Source organism: Leopardus geoffroyi, chromosome X (assembly GCF_018350155.1).
Source record: "Leopardus geoffroyi isolate Oge1 chromosome X, O.geoffroyi_Oge1_pat1.0, whole genome shotgun sequence".
NCBI classification, from domain to species: Eukaryota; Metazoa; Chordata; class Mammalia; order Carnivora; family Felidae; genus Leopardus; species Leopardus geoffroyi.
This window is the reverse complement of record NC_059343.1, coordinates 63,956,275-63,977,383: the sequence shown is the minus strand read 5'-3', so window position 1 is coordinate 63,977,383 and position 21,109 is coordinate 63,956,275. Positions and strand designations below refer to the sequence as shown.

The 21,109-nt window shown below is 40.9% G+C and overlaps 2 protein-coding genes across 2 annotated transcripts in view; both read left to right on the top strand.

Moving 5' to 3' along the window:
• Positions 1–347: 347 nt before the first annotated feature.
• Positions 348–13,221, top strand: LOC123594882 (endogenous retrovirus group K member 6 Env polyprotein-like). Its single transcript, XM_045471876.1, has 2 exons — positions 348–517; positions 11,500–13,221. Exon 2 carries the CDS (start codon positions 11,501–11,503, stop codon positions 12,677–12,679), a length of 1,179 nt encoding a protein of 392 aa, XP_045327832.1. The 5' UTR covers positions 348–517; position 11,500; the 3' UTR covers positions 12,680–13,221.
• Positions 12,680–21,109, top strand: part of LOC123594382 (fibronectin type III domain containing protein 3C1-like) — a 51,693-nt gene continuing 43,263 nt past the window's right edge. Inside the window, exons 1-2 of the mRNA XM_045471161.1 lie at positions 12,680–13,181; positions 18,762–18,844. Of these exons, the coding sequence (XP_045327117.1) occupies positions 12,680–13,181; positions 18,762–18,844 (585 nt within the window). The remainder of the gene's footprint in view (positions 13,182–18,761; positions 18,845–21,109) is intronic.

The window sequence follows — 21,109 nt, the reverse complement described above, 5'->3', positions numbered from 1 at the left end:
CCCCCTCCCATTCTCCCACTTTCAAGGGCATACGAAAGCCTTGTCAAGGCTGAGAAAGTTAATTCCTGAAGCCTGTGGTCTGCAGGTGTTGGCAGTAATGCTACCTCTCTTTTTTTTACCCCGAGTCAGATAGAAACAAACATGGGAACTGTGTTTTGCTAGCAATCTATCAACAAGGTCTTGTGACCCGTTCAGAAAGTTCACAAGGTATACAGAACTAAATGTTTTGGCTGGCAGTGATCATGTGAAACCTGTTTATTCTTAGAATGACCTGATCCATAAGAGTCTTATATTATAAAAGATTGTGTACAGCAACAATAAAGCCGTCACTTGGGCCATCAGCCCAGGGCACCCTCCTGTTCCCAAACTTTCTCTCTTCTCTTTTTTTCTTGCATTCCCCTACCCTCAGGACCCTGACCTCGGTGTTTGTCGCGCCGGTCGCGACAAGTGGCGCCTGAACAGGGACCTGAGACAACAAGGAGGAAAGCGAAAGCGGACCGCACAGCGTCTAATTCAGGTAGGGGAACTGTGCCAGCAGCACAGACGACGGGAGTAAAACTATGGGACAGAAACAGTCTATGGAACAGGGATATTTTATAAGTGCCTTTCAGGCTCTTATGAAGGAGAAGGAAATTAAGGTTTCTCAGTCAGCCCTTAGGGAATATTTTGACATAGTGCATGATTATTGCCCATGGTTTTGAGACAGGGGTACAGTTGATTTAAAGGATTGGCAGCGAGTTGGTCAGGAACTTAAAAATCAAATGAAGATTCGTGGAGCTGCAGTTCCAGGGACTTTGTGGTCTACTTGGACCTGTATTAAGGAGGTCCTTGATCCACAGGATTCTATTGAAATAGTTTCTCTTAGCTCAGAAGTAGCCCAACCCTTAGTGACTTCAGATGCTCCTCTCTCCAGAAACTACTTTCAATGCCCTTTCGGGACAGTCACGAGTGCCTTCACCTTTGCCTCCTCTCCCCCTCCTAGAACAGTTATCTGTGCAAGATCCAGAAAATAATGATGACTCTCCTTTTGGGGATCAGGGAGATGATGGGCCATATTTGAAAGATCAGAGGAAGCCTGCCTTCTTGGCCCCTCTGGTCCAGAAGGTACCTTTAAAACGACCTTCTTTTCAGACATAAGATAGAGGCTTACCTCGGCTGGCTTTCCCTATTACTCAGAATCAACAGTCCACTGAACCTTACCCTGTAATAGAAACTACTCCTTTGCAGAGGACTCTGTATCAAGCAACACAGTATGGGGAAGACACCTCTGCTTTTCACACTTACCCTGTTATTCAGCAGGGGGGACAGAGAGTGTACTCCGCCCTAAGTTTTAAATTGCTAAAAGATTTGAAATCCTCTACAGCCCAGTATGGTCCAACAGCTCCCTTTACCCTGTCTATGCTTGATAATTTGAGCAGGGAGGCATTATGCCCAGGAGATTAAAAGGTCATTACTCAGGCTTGTTTGAGTGTGGGAGATAACCTCTTGTGGAAAGCAGAATTTGCAGAGAATGCTGAAAAACAGGCTATGTATAATAAAATAACTAACATACCAGTGGATTTTAACATGCTCACAGGTACAGGGCAATATTATGATGTGGGCCTCCAGCTAAATTATCCGGAAATTGCGTATAATCAAATTAATACCTGTGCCATTGCAGCTTGGAAAAAACTCCCCTCTACAGGGGGCAGAACTGAGAAATTGTCTAAAATTAGGCAAGGGCCAGATAAGAAGTACCAGGATTTCGTTGGGCGCCTTTTGACTGCAGTCAGCCATATCGTTACTGATGGGGAGGCAGGTACCATTATTGTAAAACAACTGGCTTATAAAAATGCTAATTCTACATGTCAGGCAGCCATTCGTCCTTGGAAAAATCAGGGTACCTTGGAGGATTATGTCAGACTATGTGCTGAGATTGGACCATCTTATATTCAGGGCATTACCTTGGCAGCCGCCTTAAAGGGAATAGACCCCTTACAGGTACATGCCCAGCTTCAGGGTAAAAACGTAAGAACTAATCCAAGGAAGTTGGGTGGAATAGTGTGTTTCAAATGTGGCCAAAAGGGCCATATGAAGGCCCAATGTCATAGTACAGAAATAATTCCAACCACCCCCGGTTTGCCAAGTGGCCCTAACATTAATAATAAGCCGATAATTATTTGTCCCAGATGTAGACGGGGGTATCACTGGGCCAATGAATGCCGCTCTAAAACTGATTATAATGGCAAACCTCTTCAGGGAAACTGGAAGCAGGGCCAGCCGCAGGCCCCTCAAACAATTGCGGCAATGTTCCCACAGGCACCTTCCCACCCATGTGTCCAACACTGGAGACCTCCCAGGTATTAGCCAACTACACCGCGGTACCCCTGCCAGTGCAGGACTAGATCTTACCCCAGCTCAGTCCGTTTACCTAGAAGGAGGACAGCCCCCTAAAGCCATCCCCACAGGGATATGGGGGCCTCTACCCAGGAATACTTGGGGGTTATTATTGGGAAGATCCAGCTGGACTCTTAAGGGATTGATGATCTATCCTAGAGTTATTGATGAAGATTACACTGGAGAAATAAAAATTCTGGCCAGCTTAACTATGGGAACTTTGGTGCTTGAGCCCAAGACTCCCATAGCACAATTGATCTTGATACCCCAGATATCCTCCAATAATAAGGCTGTTAAACCTTATCGGGGAAATCAAGGGTTCAGCTCCACAGATCTTTATTGGGCTAAAGTGATCTCTGTAGAAAAGCCCATGCTTACATTGCATATCCAAGGAGTCCCTTTTGAGGGACTAGTGGATACAGGTGCAGATGTCTCAGTTATTGCTCAAAAAAATTGGCCTGTCACATGGCCTACTCAAGTGACTAATATTCCAATTAAAGGTGTTGGTATGCCTCTGCTCCGTTGCAAAGCTCTGATTATTTACATTAGAGACCGCCTGATGGTATGACTAGAACTTTTCAGCCTTTTGTTTTGAATATAGATCTGAATCTCTGTGACAGGGACATATTAACTGCAATGAATTTGACTCTGGAGACTAAGGCAGTCCCGATTCAAAAACAGACTAATCTTGCTATACACCTTATGAAGAAAATGGGCTATATTGAGGGAAAAGGCTTAGGAAAGGAGTTGCAGGAGAATCCTGAGCCATATGTCCCCGAGCCTAAAAGAGACCATTTCGGATTGGGTTTTTCCTAGGGCCATTAAAAATTCCCCACCTTATGCCTCTCCAGTGGATGACTTCCACTCCAATGTAAGTTGACCAATGGCCCTTACCTACTGTTAAGAGGGAGGCTGCTGTTCACCTCATAGAGGAACAACTGCAATTAGGTCATTTCATTCCCTCCACCAGTCCCTGGAACACCCCAATCTTTGTGATTTAAAAAAAAGTCAAATAAATAGAGGTTACTACAAGATTTAAGAGCAATTAATGCTGTCATGAAGCCCATGGGGGCTTTACAACCCGGCCTCCCTTCCCCATCGGCCATTCCTTTACAATATCAATTGCTAGTTTTGGACTTAAAAGATTGTTTTTTTACCATTCCATTGGCCCCTAGTGACAGAAAACATTTTACATTCTCCCTGCCTTCCACTAACTTACAGGAACCTGCTGAGCGGTATCAGTGGAAGGTCTTACCGCAAGACATGGCTAACAGTCCGACTTTATGTCAAGAGTTTGTGGCCAGAACAATTACCCCTTTTAGACAGAGTTTTCCCCATATATATTATATCCATTATATGGATGACTTACTTTTGGCTACTAAAACTGAGAAATTATTACAGGAGACTTTTATTTCTCTTCAAAGATGCCTTAAAGCATATAATTTGATTGTTGCCCCTGAAAAAAGTTCAAAGAAAAGCACCTTTTAAATACCTAGGGTATCTCATCTCCAAATCAACTGTCCGACCTCAGAAAGTATCAATTAGAACCGGACATTTGACTACTTTAAATGATTTTCAGAAATTATTAGGAGATATAAACTAAATTAAAAATACACTAGGGGTCACCACAAAACAATTACTACCTTTGTTTAATATTCTAAAAAGAGTTCTCCAGCATCCCCACAAAGTCTCACTCAAAAAGCTAAAGAAGCTATAAGACATATAGAACAGGCCATTCAACAGGCCCAAGTCACTAAAATTGACCCTTCTCAGCCTTTGTATCTAATAATATTAAAACCTCAGGTCATCCCCTTTACAATTCTGTGACAATCTCATGGTCCACTTAAATGGCTACATTTAGCCTTACACTCTATGCATGTCATTAATCCTTTGCTATCTATGGTTTGTCTTCTCATCATTAGAAAAAGATCCCGAGCTGTTCAGCTCTTTGGACACGATACAAAATTTATTACATGTGCCTTTCTGACACAAAAGCTGGTGGACGCTGCTTTTGCTCAGTCCATCAAATGACAACTTGCCTTGGCTAATTTTACACGTCAAATTAAATTTCATTTACCTTATAATTCTTTAATACAAGGTTTCAGTCTTATAGATATTTTGCTCTATAATCCTGCTGTTTGTCAGCCGATTAAAGATACTGCTTCCGGCGGCGAGGCAGTGCGCCCTCCACGGACTGGCGGGAGGGAGCCGGGGCGGAGGGGCGGCTCGCCGGCCAAGCAGAGCCCCGGAGTCTGGCCTGCAAAAGCGGAGGGGCCTGACGGACTGTGTTCCGACAGCAAGCGCGACTTAGCGTCTGGGAGGTCATAAGTTAACAGCTCTGCTCAGAAAGCGGGAAGGCTGGAGGACAAAGGGAGGGAGAGCTGCTGAGCCCCCAGACGACAGAGCTCAGTTTGGTGGGGAACAAAGGCGCTCGCCAGCGCCATCTCCCCCGCCCATCCCCCAGCCAAAATCCCAAAGAGAACCAGTTCCTGCCAGGGAATTCCTCCCTCCGCGCAAACACCCAACTCTGTGCTTCTGCGGAGCCAAACCTCCGGCAGCGGATCTGACTCCCTCCCACTGCCACAGGGCCCCTCCTGAAGTGGATCACCTAAGGAGAAGCGACCTAAGCCTGCCCCTCCTGCCCCTGTGCACCTTGCCTACCCACCCCAGCTAATACGCCAGATCCCCAGCATCACAAGCCTAGCAGTGTGCAAGTAGCCCAAACGGGCCACGCCACCCCACAGTGAATCCCGCCCCTAGGAGAGGGGAAGAGAAGGCACACACCATTCGGACTGTGGCCCCAGCGGTGGGCCGGGGGCAGACATCAGGTTGGAGTGCGGCCCCGCCCACCAACTCCAGTTATACACCACAGCACAGGGGAAGTGCCCTGCAGGTCCTCACCACGCCAGGGACTATCCAAAATGACCAAGCGGAAGAATTCCCCTCAGAAGAATCTCCAGGAAATAACAACAGCTAATGAGCTGATCAAAAAGGATTTAAATAATATAACAGAAAGTGAATTTAGAATAATAGTCATAAAATTAATCGCCGGGCTTGAAAACAGTATACAGGACAGCAGAGAATCCCTTGCTACAGAGATCAAGGGACTAAGGATCAGTCATGAGGAGCTGAAAAACGCTTTAAATGAAATGCAAAACAAAATGGAGACCACCACAGCTCGGATTGAAGAGGCAGAGGAGAGAATAGGTGAACTAGAAGATAAAGTTATGGAAAAAGAGGAAGCTGAGAGAAAGAGAGATAAAAAAATCCAGGAGTATGAGGGGAAAATTAGAGAACTAAGTGATACACTAAAAAGAAATAATATATGCATAATTGGTATCCCAGAGGAGGAAGAGAGAGGGAAAGGTGCTGAAGGGGTACTTGAAGAAATAATAGTTGAGAACTTCCCTGAACTGGGGAAGGAAAAAGCCATTGAAATCCAAGAGGCACAGAGAACTCCCTTCAGACGGAACCTGAATCGATCTTCTGCACGACATATCATAGTGAAACTGGCAAAATACAAGGATAAAGAGAAAATTCTGAAAGCAGCAAGGGGTAAACGTGCCCTCACATATAAAGGGAGACCTATAAGACTCGTGACTGATCTCTCTTTTGAAACTTGGCAGGCCAGAAAGAATTGGCACGAGATTTTCAGTGTGCTAGACAGAAAAAATATGCAGCCGAGAATCCTTTATCCAGCAAGTCTGTCATTTAGAATAGAAGGAGAGATAAAGGTCTTCCCAAACAAACAAAAACTGAAGGAATTTGTCACCACTAAACCAGCCCTACAAGAGATCCTAAGGGGGACCCTGTGAGACAAAATACCAGAGACATCACTACAAGCATAAAACATACAGACATCACAATGACTCTAAACCCATATCTTTCTATAATAACACTGAATGTAAATGGATTAAATGCGCCAACCAAAAGACATAGGGTATCAGAATGGATAAAAAAACAAGACCCATCTATTTGCTGTCTACAAGAGACTCATTTTAGACCTGAGGACACCTTTAGATTGAGAGTGAGGGGATGGAAAACTATTTATCATGCTACTGGAAGCCAAAAGAAAGCTGGAGTAGCCATACTTATATCAGACAAACTAGACTTTAAATTAAAGGCTGTAACAAGAGATGAAGAAGGACATTATATAATAGTTACAGGGTCTATCCATCAGGAAGAGCTAACAATTATAAATGTCTATGCGCCGAATACCGGAGCCCCCAAATATATAAAACAACTACTCATAAACATAAGCAACCTTATTGATAAGAATGTGGTAATTGCAGGGGACTTTAACACCCCACTTACAGAAATGGATAGATCATCTAGACACACGGTCAATAAAGAAACAAGGGCCCTGAATGAGACATTGGATCAGATGGACTTGACAGATATATTTAGAACTCTGCATCCCAAAGCAACAGAATATACTTTCTTCTCGAGTGCACATGGAACATTCTCCAAGATAGATCATATACTGGGTCACAAAACAGCCCTTCATAAGTATACAAGAATTGAAATTATACCATGCATACTTTCAGACCACAATGCTATGAAGCTTGATATCAACCACAGAAAAAAGTCTGGAAAACCTCCAAAAGCATGGAGGTTAAAGAGTACCCTACTAACGAATGAGTGGGTCAACCAGGCAATTAGAGAAGAAATTAAAAAATATATGGAAACAAACGAAAATGAAAATACAACAATCCAAACGCTTTGGGACGCAGCGAAGGCAGTCCTGAGAGGAAAATACATTGCAATCCAGGCCTATCTCAAGAAACAAGAAAAATCCCAAATACAAAATCTAACAGCACACCTAAAGGAAATGGAAGCAGAACAGCAAAGGCAGCCTAAACCCAGCAGAAGAAGAGAAATAATAAAGATCAGAGCAGAAATAAACAATATAGAGTCTAAAAAAACTGTAGAGCAGATCAACGAAACCAAGAGTTGGTTTTTTGAAAAAATAAACAAAATTGACAAACCTCTAGCCAGGCTTCTCAAAAAGAAAAGGGAGATGACCCAAATAGATAAAATCATGAATGAAAATGGAATTATTACAACCAATCCCTCAGAGATACAAACAATTATCAGGGAATACTATGAAAAATTATATGCCAACAAATTGGACAACCTGGAAGAAATGGACAAATTCCTGAACACCCACACTCTTCCAAAACTCAACCAGGAGGAAATAGAAAGCTTGAACAGACCCATAACCAGCGAAGAAATTGAATCGGTTATTAAAAATCTCCCAACAAATAAGAGTCCAGGACCAGATGGCTTCCCAGGGGAGTTCTACCAGACGTTTAAAGCAGAGATAATACCTATCCTTCTCAAGCTATTCCAAGAAATAGAAAGGGAAGGAAAACTTCCAGACTCATTCTATGAAGCCAGTATGACTTTGATTCCTAAACCAGATAGAGACCCAGTAAAAAAAGAGAACTACCGGCCAATATCCCTGATGAATACGGATGCAAAATTTCTCAATAAGATACTAGCAAATCGAATTCAACGGCATATAAAAAGAATTATTCACCATGATCAAGTGGGATTCATTCCTGGGATGCAGGGCTGGTTCAACATTCGCAAATCAATCAACGTGATACATCACATTAACAAAAAAAAAGAGAAGAACCATATGATCCTGTCAATCGATGCAGAAAAGGCCTTTGACAAAATCCAGCACCCTTTCTTAATAAAAACCCTTGAGAAAGTCGGGATAGAAGGAACATACTTAAAGATCATAAAAGCCATTTATGAAAAGCCCACAGCTAACATCATCCTCAACGGGGAAAAACTGAGAGCTTTTTCCCTGAGATCAGGAACACGACAGGGATGCCCACTCTCACCGCTGTTGTTTAACATAGTGCTGGAAGTTCTAGCATCAGCAATCAGACAACAAAAGGAAATCAAAGGCATCAAAATTGGCAAAGATGAAGTCAAGCTTTCGCTCTTTGCAGATGACATGATATTATACATGGAAAATCCGATAGACTCCACCAAAAGTCTGCTAGAATTGATACATGAATTCAGCAAAGTTGCAGGATACAAAATCAATGTACAGAAATCAGTTGCATTCTTATACACTAACAATGAAGCAACAGAAAGACAAATAAAGAAACTGATCCCGTTCACAATTGCACCAAGAAGCATAAAATACCTAGGAATAAATCTAACCAAAGATGTAAAGGATCTGTATGCTGAAAACTATAGAAAGCTTACGAAGGAAATTGAAGAAGATTTAAAGAAATGGAAAGACATTCCCTGCTCATGGATTGGAAAAATAAATATTGTCAAAATGTCAATACTACCCAAAGCTATCTACACATTCAATGCAATCCCAATCAAAATTGCACCAGCATTCTTCTCGAAACTAGAACAAGCAATCCTAAAATTCATATGGAACCACAAAAGGCCCCGAATAGCCAAAGGAATTTTGAATAAGAAGACCAAAGCAGGAGGCATCACAATCCCAGACTTTAGCCTCTACTACAAAGCTGTCATCATCAAGACAGCATGGTATTGGCACAAAAACAGACACATAGACCAATGGAATAGAATAGAAACCCCAGAACTAGACCCACAAACGTATGGTCAACTCATCTTTGACAAAGCAGGAAAGAACATCCAATGGAAAAAAGACAGCCTCTTTAACAAATGGTGCTGGGAGAACTGGACAGCAACATGCAGAAGGTTGAAACTAGACCACTTTCTCACACCATTCACAAAAATAAACTCAAAATGGATAAAGGACCTGAATGTGAGACAGGAAACCATCAAAACCTTAGAGGAGAAAGCAGGAAAAGACCTCTCTGACCTCAGCCGTAGCAATCTCTTACTCGACACATCCCCAAAGGCAAGGGAATTAAAAGCAAAAGTGAATTACTGGGACCTTATGAAGATAAAAAGCTTCTGCACAGCAAAGGAAACAACCAACAAAACTAAAAGGCAACCAACGGAATGGGAAAAGATATTTGCAAATGACATATCGGACAAAGGGCTAGTATCCAGAATCTATAAAGAGCTCACCAAACTCCACACCCGAAAAACAAATAACCCAGTGAAGAAATGGGCAGAAAACATGAATAGACACTTCTCTAAAGAAGACATCCGGATGGCCAACAGGCACATGAAAAGATGTTCAGCGTCGCTCCTTATCAGGGAAATACAAATCAAAACCACACTCAGGTATCACCTCACGCCAGTCAGAGTGGCCAAAATGAACAAATCAGGAGACTATAGATGCTGGCGAGGATGTGGAGAAACGGGAACCCTCTTGCACTGTTGGTGGGAATGCAAATTGGTGCAGCCGCTCTGGAAAACAGTGTGGAGGTTCCTCAGAAAATTAAAAATAGACCTACCCTATGACCCAGCAATAGCACTGCTGGGAATTTATCCAAGGGATACAGGAGTACTGATGCATAGGGGCACTTGTATCCCAATGTTTATAGCAGCACTCTCAACAATAGCCAAATTATGGAAAGAGCCTAAATGTCCATCAACTGATGAATGGATAAAGAAATTGTGGTTTATATACACAATGGAATACTACGTGGCAATGAGAAAAAATGAAATATGGCCTTTTGTAGCAACGTGGATGGAACTGGAGAGTGTGATGCTAAGTGAAATAAGCCATACAGAGAAAGACAGATACCATATGGTTTCACTCTTATGTGGACCCTGAGAAACGTAACAGGAACCCGTGGGGGAGGGGGAGGAAAAAAGGAAAAAAAAAAAAAAAAAAGAGGTTAGAGTGGGAGAGAGCCAAAGCATAAGAGACTGTTAAAAACTGAGAACAAACTGAGGGTTGATGGGGGGTGGGAGGGAGGAGAGGGTGGGTGATGTGTATTGAGGAGGGCACCTTTTGGGATGAGCACTGGGTGTTTTATGGAAACCAATTTGGACAATAAATTTCATATATTATAAAAAAAAAAAAGATACTGCTTCCATTTTTGTGGATGCTAGTAAAGAGGGTAAAATTACAGTATATTATGTCACTTCTCAATATAAAAATTTGATCACTTAAATTATACAACTAAATCTGTCCAAAGGGCCGAGCTTTATGCTGTACAGGTAGCCCTAAGAACTTACCCAAAATCTATAAATGTTATTCTAACAGTCAATACGTTATCAAAGCCGTGTTACAGCTTCCCACTGCCTTTATACTGACAACAGATGAGAAACTTTATCATCTATTTCATGCTATACAAAAACTTCTTAATTCACCACACAGTCCAATTTATATTTCCCACATTCAAGCTCACACCGATCTGCCTGGTCCCCTAGTTGCTGGAAATCGGATAACCAATGCAGCAACCCATTTATTACAAGTTCTGCCCATTACCACTCCTTTAAAAACAGCCAAAAAGAGTCATGATAATTTTCATCAAAATGCGGCAGCCCTTCGACAAAAATTCAAAATATCTCGTAAAACGGCCAAATTGTTAAACAATGCGACATCTGTCCACAATTCTTCCCACAGCCGGTCTATGCCATTAATCCCCGAGGTCTTCAGCCCAATGACTTGTGACAAATGGACGTCACCCAATATTTATCTTTTGGAAAATTACAATATTTTGTAGTGTATTTCCACTACAAGTGTCTGTAGATACTTGCTCAGGCTATATACATGCTTCAGCCCACTCAGGAAAAGTATTTGTTGATGTTCAAAATCACCTATTTTCTGCCTTTGCAGCAATGGGCAAACCTCATAAAATAAAAACTGACAATGGTAGTGCTTATACTTCTAAATCTTTTGCAAAATTTTGCCGCCGACTCCGAATTGAGCATACAACTGGCATTGCTTATAATTCCATAGGACAGGCTATTGTTGAGCGAGCTCATCTGATTCTAAAACAGTATCTGCAAAAACTTAAAGAGGGGGAGATATTAAAGGGAAAGATAAAGTATTCCCCACATGTACATCTCACTCTCGTGTTGTATGTTTTAAATTTTTTAAATGTCAATGAAGCAGGGATGAATGCCGCAGAGCGTCGCTGGGGAAAGAGTCAAGAATCTCTCTTGATGGCAAGATGGAAAGATATGCCGGAAGGCATTTGGTGAGGCCCAGACCCAGTCCTTCGAAAAGGGCGAGGGTATGCTTGTGTTTTTCCACAGGATGAGGAAGCGCCACGCTGGGTCCCGCTTCGGCTCCTCAGAGACATTACGGTTGTGCCGAAAAATGGCCAAATTAACGGTGACGGAGCCCCCCCAGAAGCGACAACAGTGGAGTCATAAGGCGGGTACACCCACCTGGGGACAGATAAAGAACCTGCTGACCCAGGCCACTGATGTAGTGATGGCCTCAGGTAGAGAGGTAACGGCCACACACGTCTTCTTGGCATGCCTGTGCATTCTCACTACAACCGGGGAGTCTGCCCTCTATTGGGCATACATGGTAGGTCCTCCTGCAGTACAACCTGTAACATGGAGAGACCCCACACCCATAGTATACACCAATCTCACCTTTATGGGAGGGGAAGATGCAGGGTTTTTGTCCACTGTGTCGGCCTCTATAAATTGGACGGCACTCTCTGCAGGAGTACCCATCTGCCTGCAAAGGGAGTCTACGCCATACAAACTTGCTTATGGGTGTTTGGGTACGAAACCAGTAGAGCGGTCTATTACTTATACTATGTGGCAAAATGACAAGCGTCCTTCTGAATGGGTACCCTACTCCTTTGCCGCTTATTGGCAAAAGAGAGAATTATTAGGAGAATGGATGTTTTTTGGACCGCGCGATCCCCCTCAGAATCTTCCTACATGTCCCTCAGCTGGTCAAGGCCTTACTGGGGACTCACCTTGGGGTATATGTGCCCAATCCTCTTCATTGAGGATGACTCCTAAAGATTTAAACTATACCATTACAGATTATTCCCAAAAGGCCCGGCTAGCTCAGTCGGTAGAGCATGGGACTCTTAATCCCAGGGTTGTGGATCCACCTCCTAGCGAGGTACAGGTACACCATAAGATTATCCCACAAACCATTTTGCAATCCCCTGAAGGAAGAATTCATTCTGATTTTTGTAAATTATATGCTACCTTTGATAAAATATATACTAATGACAGCTTTAGTTTTCCAGAATATTATGTTTCTCCAGTTCTGCAATTGCGTGCCTGTGTTCCTCCACCCTACTATCTGATTGTTGGAGATGGAACTATTACTCCAGTGAAAGAAGATGGTCATCAGTTATACCGGCTAACGTGTCCTGCTTGTGTTTTGACCAATTGTCTACCAGTAGATGGACCCTCTAGAAGTGGAATAAAGGTTTATCTGGTCTTACAACCTCCCTATTAGATGTTGCCAGTAAATGTTACAGGACCTTGGTATCCTAATTATGGTATGCAACTGGCTTTAGAAATCAGTAAATGGCTACGCAGGACCAAACGGTTTCTTGGACTCTTAATTGCTGGACTCATAGCAGCAGTGACTGTAATTGCCTCTGCAACTGTATCTGTAATATCCTTACATAAAAGTGCCCAAACGGCATCCCATGTAAATAAATTAGCTCATAATGTATCCAAAGTGTTTGCCACTCAAGAACGAATAGACCGTAAATTGGAAGCCCAATTAGAGGCACTACAAGAAGCATTAATGTATCTTGGTGATCAGTTTGCTGTTTTGCATACCAGACTTTCTTTAATTTGTCATGATACATATAAGCATATCTGTGTTACCCCTTTAGAGTATACCAATGTAACATGGGGACAAGTGCGTCATCATTTACAAGGGGTTTGGCATGATGCTAATACTAGCTTAGACCTCTTACAGCTACAAGAAGAGATAAATGTTGTTGCAAGTAGCTCACTCAGTTTCCCTAACCCTGGAAATCTCGCTGAAACATACTGCACCAACTTAATGGGTTTAATCCATTTAATATTCTTCAGCATTCCTTTTGGATCTTTATTGGAATCGTTTCCATAATATCTGTTACACTTGTCTTGCTGTGTTGTTTCTAGAGATGGGGTCTTACTGCCTTTACTACATACCAGTCCAGGATGCACATGTTGCAATTACAAACAATAGGGGGACATGTGGGGGGCCGGGCCCCGGCGCCAGGCTGAGACCGGGTCGAGCAATGTTCCCTGTTGACTCAAGCCAACCCGGTGGTTCCCCCTCCCATTCCCCCACTTTCAAGGGCATACGAAAGCCTTGTCAAGGCTGAGAAAGTTAATTCCTGAAGCCTGTGGTCTGCAGGTGTTGGCAGTAATGCTACCTCTCTTTTTTTTACCCCGAGTCAGATAGAAACAAACATGGGAACTGTGTTTTGCTAGCAATCTATCAACAAGGTCTTGTGACCCGTTCAGAAAGTTCACAAGGTATACAGAACTAAATGTTTTGGCTGGCAGTGATCATGTGAAACCTGTTTATTCTTAGAATGACCTGATCCATAAGAGTCTTATATTATAAAAGATTGTGTACAGCAACAATAAAGCCGTCACTTGGGCCATCAGCCCAGGGGACCCTCCTGTTCCCAAACTTTCTCTCTTCTCTTTTTTTCTTGCATTCCCTTACCCTCAGGACCCTGACCTCGGTGTTTGTCGCGCCGGTCGCAACATTTCACAGATGCGAGATACACAAAAAGCTTCCATGCTGTTCCGCCATCTTGGCTCCTCCTGGTAGACACTTTTCTAAAGAAGACATCCAGATGGCTAATAAACACATGGAAAGATGCTCAACATCACGCATAATCAGGGAAATACAAAATCAAAACCCCAATGAGATACCACCTCACACCTTTCAGAATAGCTAAAATTAACAACTCAGGCAATGGCAGATGTTGGTAAGGATGTGGAGAAAGAGGTACACTTTTGCAGTGCTGGTGGGAATGCAAACTTGTGCAGCCACTCTGGAATACAGTGTTGAGGTTCCTTAAAAAATTAAAAATACAACTACCCTATGACCCAGAAATTTCACTACAAGGTACTTATCCACAGATACAAATATGCTGATTCAAAGGGGCACATCCACCCCAATGTTTGTAGCAGCACTATCAACAATAGCCAAAGTATGGAAAGAACCCAAATGTCCAACTGATGAATGGATAAAGAAGATTATATATATATATATATAATATATATATATACATATATATATATATATATTATATATATATATAAAATAGAATAGGGGCGCCTGGGTGGCGCAGTCGGTTAAGCGTCCGACTTCAGCCAGGTCACGATCTCGCGGTCCGTGAGTTCGAGCCCCGCGTCGGGCTCTGGGCTGATGGCTCAGAGCCTGGAGCCTGTTTCCGATTCTGTGTCTCCCTCTCTCTCTGCCCCTCCCCCGTTCATGCTCTGTCTCTCTCTGTCCCAAAAATAAATAAACGTTGAAAAAAAAAATTAAAAAAAAAAATAGAATATTACTTGGCAATCAAAAAGAATGAAATGTTGACATTTGCAACAACTTGGATGGAACTAGAGTTTATTATGGTAAGCAAAATAAGCCAGAGAAAGATAAATATCATATTATTTAACTCATATGTGGAATTTAAGAAACAAAACAGGTGAACATGTGGGAAGAGAAGCAAAAATAAGATAAAACCAGAGAGAGATATAGAAACCATAAAACACTCTAAATACAGAAAATAAACTGAGGGTTGCTGGCAGGGTGTTTGGTCAGGGGATGAGCTAAATAGGTGATGGGCATTAAGGAGGTCACTTGTTGGGAAGAGCACTAGGTGTTATACGTAAGTGGTGAATCACTAAATTCTATCCCTGAAACCATTACACTATATGTTAACCAACTTGGATTTAAATAAAAAATAATAATAACAATTTTTTAAATCAAATAAAGGAATCTAGATCCTACATGTGTTTTGGTCTACTTGCTAAATGAAACTTGATAGAAAAAAAGAGAAAGAGAAAAGGAGAGAAAAATTAAAAATTAAAAAAATTAAAAATTAAAATATCATAAAATAATAAAATTAAATTAAAAATTTTGATCTTTCTGTATCCAAGAAACAAATGAAAACAACAATGACAACAACATAAACAAAAACAGAAGCAACAACAAAATGAACAAATGAACAAAGAAAAAAACCTATATAAACCTAGATCCAGTTTTTCCTAGAGCTGAAACATTGTAGCACTATGTATAGTAGACTAAGCACGTAGAAGGGATTTGTGCTGGTCTTCTGGGTAAGAGCTTGCTGCTCTGTTTTTCCAGTCAATTTACCCTAGTGGAGATGTGCCTTTAGGGTGCAGAGAGCAGGACTTGTTGTAACGGCTACACTTGGCATTGTTTAGATCACTGGGGTCAATCCTTGTTGGGCTAATGGTGAAAATGGCCTTGCCCTGCTCTCTATTCTCCAGAGCCGGATGTTCTCACACTCACACAGCATCAGTCAATGCTCCTGTGTCTCCTGCTTCCATTAGCTCAGAGCTGTCCACCTACCAGGCAGCGCCTCCCTCTAGAGTTTTATCTCAGGTGCAGCAGTGTTTCAAAACCCCACCCTTCAGAGACTTCTGAGGTTTAGATACTCAGTGATCCTCTTGTTGGGGATGAGGCAGTCTCGCAGCACTGTGGTTGATGCTGGCTTGCCACAGGAAATGGTTGTGCAACCGTGCAGTGACAGCAGCTCAGAATTGATGGTAAATCACAACACACAGCTGGTGCAGTGTTTTCTGCCCTCAGCCTCTGTCCTTGTTCCTATTCAGGTGAATGGGGCAGCCTGATGTTACCTGCTGGGTCTTTTGCCCATGGAGAGGCCATATCACCTCTACCAAATGCATTCCACGCAGGGGAACCACTTCTCCAAATGTGACCTAGGGAATCCTCAGACCACACTCTTCGCTCCCAGGATTCTGCCCTGCATCCTCATCAGAACACCACCAGGCACTGATCTCTGAAACTTCAGACTCTGTGCTCTGCTGTTTATAAAAAACTGGCAGTATTGAAGCCCTGTCTTTTGGGAACAGTTTTCTTGTGTAGTCCCCTGCATGTGTTTTCATTTTCTCTCTACTTGCTTTCAGGGTGCTTTCTTGTGCAAACCCAATATGTTGCTCTCTCTCCTGCTCTTTCTCCTCTCCATGAAAAGGGCTCCCTTCCCTCTGTGGAGTCACAGCTCTTCTCTTCCCCAATTCACCTGTCTACACAACGTACCTGCTACATTCTCTCCCTCAAATTATACAGATTGTTCTGTTAATCCTCAGATTGATTTCCTAGGTGTTCAAAATGGTTTCATGTTGATCTAATTTGTTTGAGGGATGAGACATGCCTAGGGTCTCCTTATTACTCTGCCATCTTAACTCCCAACTTTTTCTTTAATAATACTGATATGTCTATAAAAATGACAAAGTTCTATAGTTCTGAATTTTGATTATTCAATATATTATATATACTAAAAGGGATAAATCTATCCTCATGAAAAACTAATTGTGATATCATTCTTACCTTAAATTTTGATTGTTCTTATAAAATAATTTTTGTAACATTGGTAGAAATTAAAGATCTAAACATGAATTTATCATTTAACCCTTAAAATGATAGAGTAATGAAAACATAAAGGGATGGAATAAAATGTTATCCAAGTGTTAAAACAAAATTTGATTCCTCATATAATAAACATCATTTGGGGTGCCTGGGTGGCTCAGTTGGTTAAGCATCTGACTCTTTGTTTCAACTCAGGTCATGATCTCACAGTTCATGAGTTTGAGCCTGGCAACAGGCTCAACACTGTCAGGGCAGAGCCTGCTTGGGATTTTCTTTCTCCCGCTCTCTCTGCCACTCACCCACTAGCTTGATCTCTCTAACAATAAATAATATACTTAAAAAATTTTTTAAACCAACATCATTTAACCTGTAAAACTTAAATACTAAAAACAATTTCTCTAAATTGGACACTTAATTACATATAATTTTAACTTGTTAATAGGAATTTCCAAGACATTTATATGTTAAGGAATATACCAACTAATTTTAGTTTCAAAACAATTAAAACTCCCTTCTCAATTTTTACTCAAGTATAGTTATCTACCTCAGACTGTCCATTTTGAATCTGTTGATGTATGGATGTCACCCAAGATTGAATCAATGATTAAATTAATTCTAGATCTTTTGGTGCCCAACTATAGAAAAGATAAAGAGATGAAGTAGCAAACTCTATTAATATGACATATCATGTGCACCAATTATTGGAAATTCTGATGAAAATGAATAGGTTAAGGGATGGGAGGGTATATATACACATACACATGCAAAGAGTTTATTGCCATAGTCTCTATTTTAAAAATGTCATTGTAAGTTGTTTCAAATCTTGATCAATCAAGTCATTAGAATGAACTGGAGAACAGTGACTTTTGCCATAAGTGAAACAAATTTTGTGGTAATACAAGAGAGATTTAAGTTAGCCTAAAGTGCTTTCCACTGTTGAGTAATCTAAAAAGAACATTAAGTCCATAGCTATTCCCTATATCTATATCCTAGAAGGACATACACATTTTCCTGCTGGATATGCCCCCTGCTTCTTTATGAATCCCAACACTTTTCCTTTCAAAAAAAATAAGAGTCTCTCATTTATAAAAAGTTGTATTTCCAAGCAAAAAGTATCCTAATACTGTATAAAAAACTTGGTAAGGAAATGATGTAAGTAGTGACTAGAATTATGACACAGTGAACATTCTTTTAAATCAGTGTTACCAAGGATTTGTGAAACACAACAGTACACTTCATTTGGAAGACTTGCCTAGCTCCAAGAGGTTCTCTCTTGAGTAGCCTCTTTCTCCACCTTCAAAAGAATCATATTTTTCTTTCTGATTTTTGTCCAAGTGTTTATGGAATCAAGAATCTGGACTAATCTACCATATTTTATCACTTGTAGCCATCTACACATGAAGCATTTGAATCTGGAAAGTATTTTAAGTTTAAAGGTTTGGGTTTGAAGCTTTGCATTATGCTTAAGATATTTGGTTTTAGTATCTAAGTTAAGGTAAATAGCTATGTTCCTATCCTTTTTAATAGGATCTAGTTAATTCTTACAGCCTTCTAATCCATATAAAGTCTTATTTGACCGTTAACATCATAGATTGGAAATTAACCGAACTTGATCTGAGTCAATCAAATGACGAATGACTTAACTAAACCATTCTTCACACTGTGAAATAGAGCTATCTTCACTTGTTTTCATGAGTGAAGAGTGAACAAATCTCTGCACTCTATATTTCATATATTTTTATTTGTGAAAATCAATGATTATTTTGAAATGTTTCCATAAAACAATATCAGTTAAGTAAATATTTTCGGAGAGAAAAGTTATCTAAAATGGCTTTGCTAAGGGCTATTTCATCAGGTTTTGTCATTTAAAATCACTACTTTGACTTAATTTGTTTAATCTTTCACTTTTAGAAACATCACTTACTGTAAAAGTCAATCTTTTTAGACATGGCTGAACATGGACTTGCACCTACTCTTACTGAAATACCTCCTATAGTTCCAGTTATCAATGGGGACTCCATGCAACAGGTAAGGATAGTTTTGCTTAATTTTTCATTATAACTGGACAATTTTTTCTTGAATCCAGTATTGGATTTTATTTAGAAAAAGTGTGTCATTTTTATGTTTGGTCATTTAGTTCACAAGTTTCCAGTCTTTTCACCAACATTGATTAATCTTACTTGTAGGCCTTTTAAAATCCTTTTAGAGACATTTAACATTACCTTAGGCCACATATAACCTCTTTTTAGGTTGCTTTAGCTGTTTTTTCAGTCTCCCTTGATCAGCTCAAAACTCCTGGTGTTGAAAGTTTATACTATCCACAGACAGTATCTTCTGAAGAATAGTTTAAAAATATGACTCTAGGGCACCTGGGTGGCTCAGTCGGTTAAGCATCCAACTTCAGCTCAGGTCATGATATCGCGGTTCACAAGTTCGAGCCCCACATCGGGCTCTGTACTGACAGCTCAGAACCTGGAGCCTGCTTTGGTTTCTGTGTCTTCCTCTCTCTCTGCCACTCTCCCCACCCATGGTCTGTGTGTGTCTCTCTCTCAAAATGAATAAATATTTTAAGAAATTTAAAAACATGACTCTAAAGCAGACTAAACTTTTTTCATACTCATTCACAGCTGTGAGTTCAACTTTCTAATATTTAAAAGTAACATTTTGAGCTGCAATGACTTCTACCTACAGTACTGGTTTCAAGAAAGAAAGAGTATGGTTTACATTTGACATTTATTCACTTAAATTTTTTTAATGTTTATTTTTTAAAGAGAGAGACAGAGACAGGGCGTGAGTGGGAGAGGGGCAGAGAGAGAAGGAGACAAGAATCCGAAGCAGGCTCCAGGCTCTGAACTGTCAGCACAGAGCCCGACATAGGGCTCAGAACCATGAACTGCAATATCATGAGCTGAAGTCAGACACTTAACCCACTGAGCCACCCAGGGGCCCCTAACATTTATTCATTTAAAGTAACCTATTCAAGGGGCACATGGGTGGCTGAGTCAGTTGAGCTTCTGACTCTTGATTTCAGCTCATGTCACAATCCTGAGGTCGTGGGATCAAACCCTGCACTGGGCTCCTCCCTGGGTGTGGCGCCTGCTTGGGACTCTCTCTCTCTCTCCCTCTAAAATAAAATATAAAATAATTTTTTAAATCTATTCAAGAAAAGTCTTATCTACATACACAATGTGAAAAGATCACTTAACTTTTCTTTGGAATTCAAAAAAAGTAAATATTGTACTTCTGGCTTATACATTGGCTTGACATCACCATATCAAAAGGAACTGAGATAAAAATGACCATATTGAAATTAAAAGTCCTTTCTTACTAGATGGAGAATTATCATCTGGACACCACTGTTGGAACACAGTATACTACAAATTATTCACAAATGATGACTCATCCCAAGAGATATACAAGATGGCCTTCTTGTCCACAATACTGGATACAACAAGTATGTCTGAATTTTACCATCAGACAAATTTTGTTTTCTGTTTTTCTTTTTTTGCAGGGTTTTTTACTGGAGAGTGGGTGTTGGTCTTTCCATGTCAATGCACCTATTTTCTATGACTTTATTAAGTTTCATTTGGGTTGGAAAGGACCCATTACTTAGGGATATTGAATTTCTCCTAAGTCCCCATTGATCCAATTGTACTCTTCTTCTTGAGCACTTCAAAACTTCAATAATTAGTGAGCCTGAATATTTCTCAAAATGAAAATAATGAACCTCCATACTGTTTTCCAGAGTGGCTGCACCAGTTTGCATTCCCACCAACAGTGGAAGAGAGTTCCACTTTCTCCATATCCTCACCAACACCTGTTTTTTGTGTGTGTTGTTAATTTTAGCCATTCTAACAGGTGTGAGGTGATAACTCATTGCAGTTTTGATTTGTATTTCCCTGATGATGAATGATGTTGAGCATCTTTTCATGTGTCTGTTGGCAATCTAGATGTCTTCTTTGGGAAAATGTCTATTCATGTCTCCTGCCCATTTTTTTTTAACATAATTTATTGTCAAACTGGCTTACATACAACACCCAGTGCTCATTCTAACAAGTGCCCTCCCCAGTGCCCATCACCTGCTTTCCCCTCTCCCCACCCCCATGAACCCTCAGTTTGTTCTCTGTATTTAAGAGTCTCTTTATGGTTTGCCTCCCTCCCTCTCTGTTTGTAACTATTTTTTCCCCTTCCCTTCCCCCATGGTCTTCTGTTAAGTTTCTCAAGATCCACATATGAGTGAAAACATATGATATGTCTTTTCCTGCCAATTTTTTAACTGAATTATTTGTTTTT

Coding starts and splice junctions, on each gene's coding strand:
- LOC123594882 (XM_045471876.1), top strand. CDS start 11,501: ATGAGGAAGCGCCACGCTGGGTCCCGCTTCGGCTCCTCAGAGACATTA.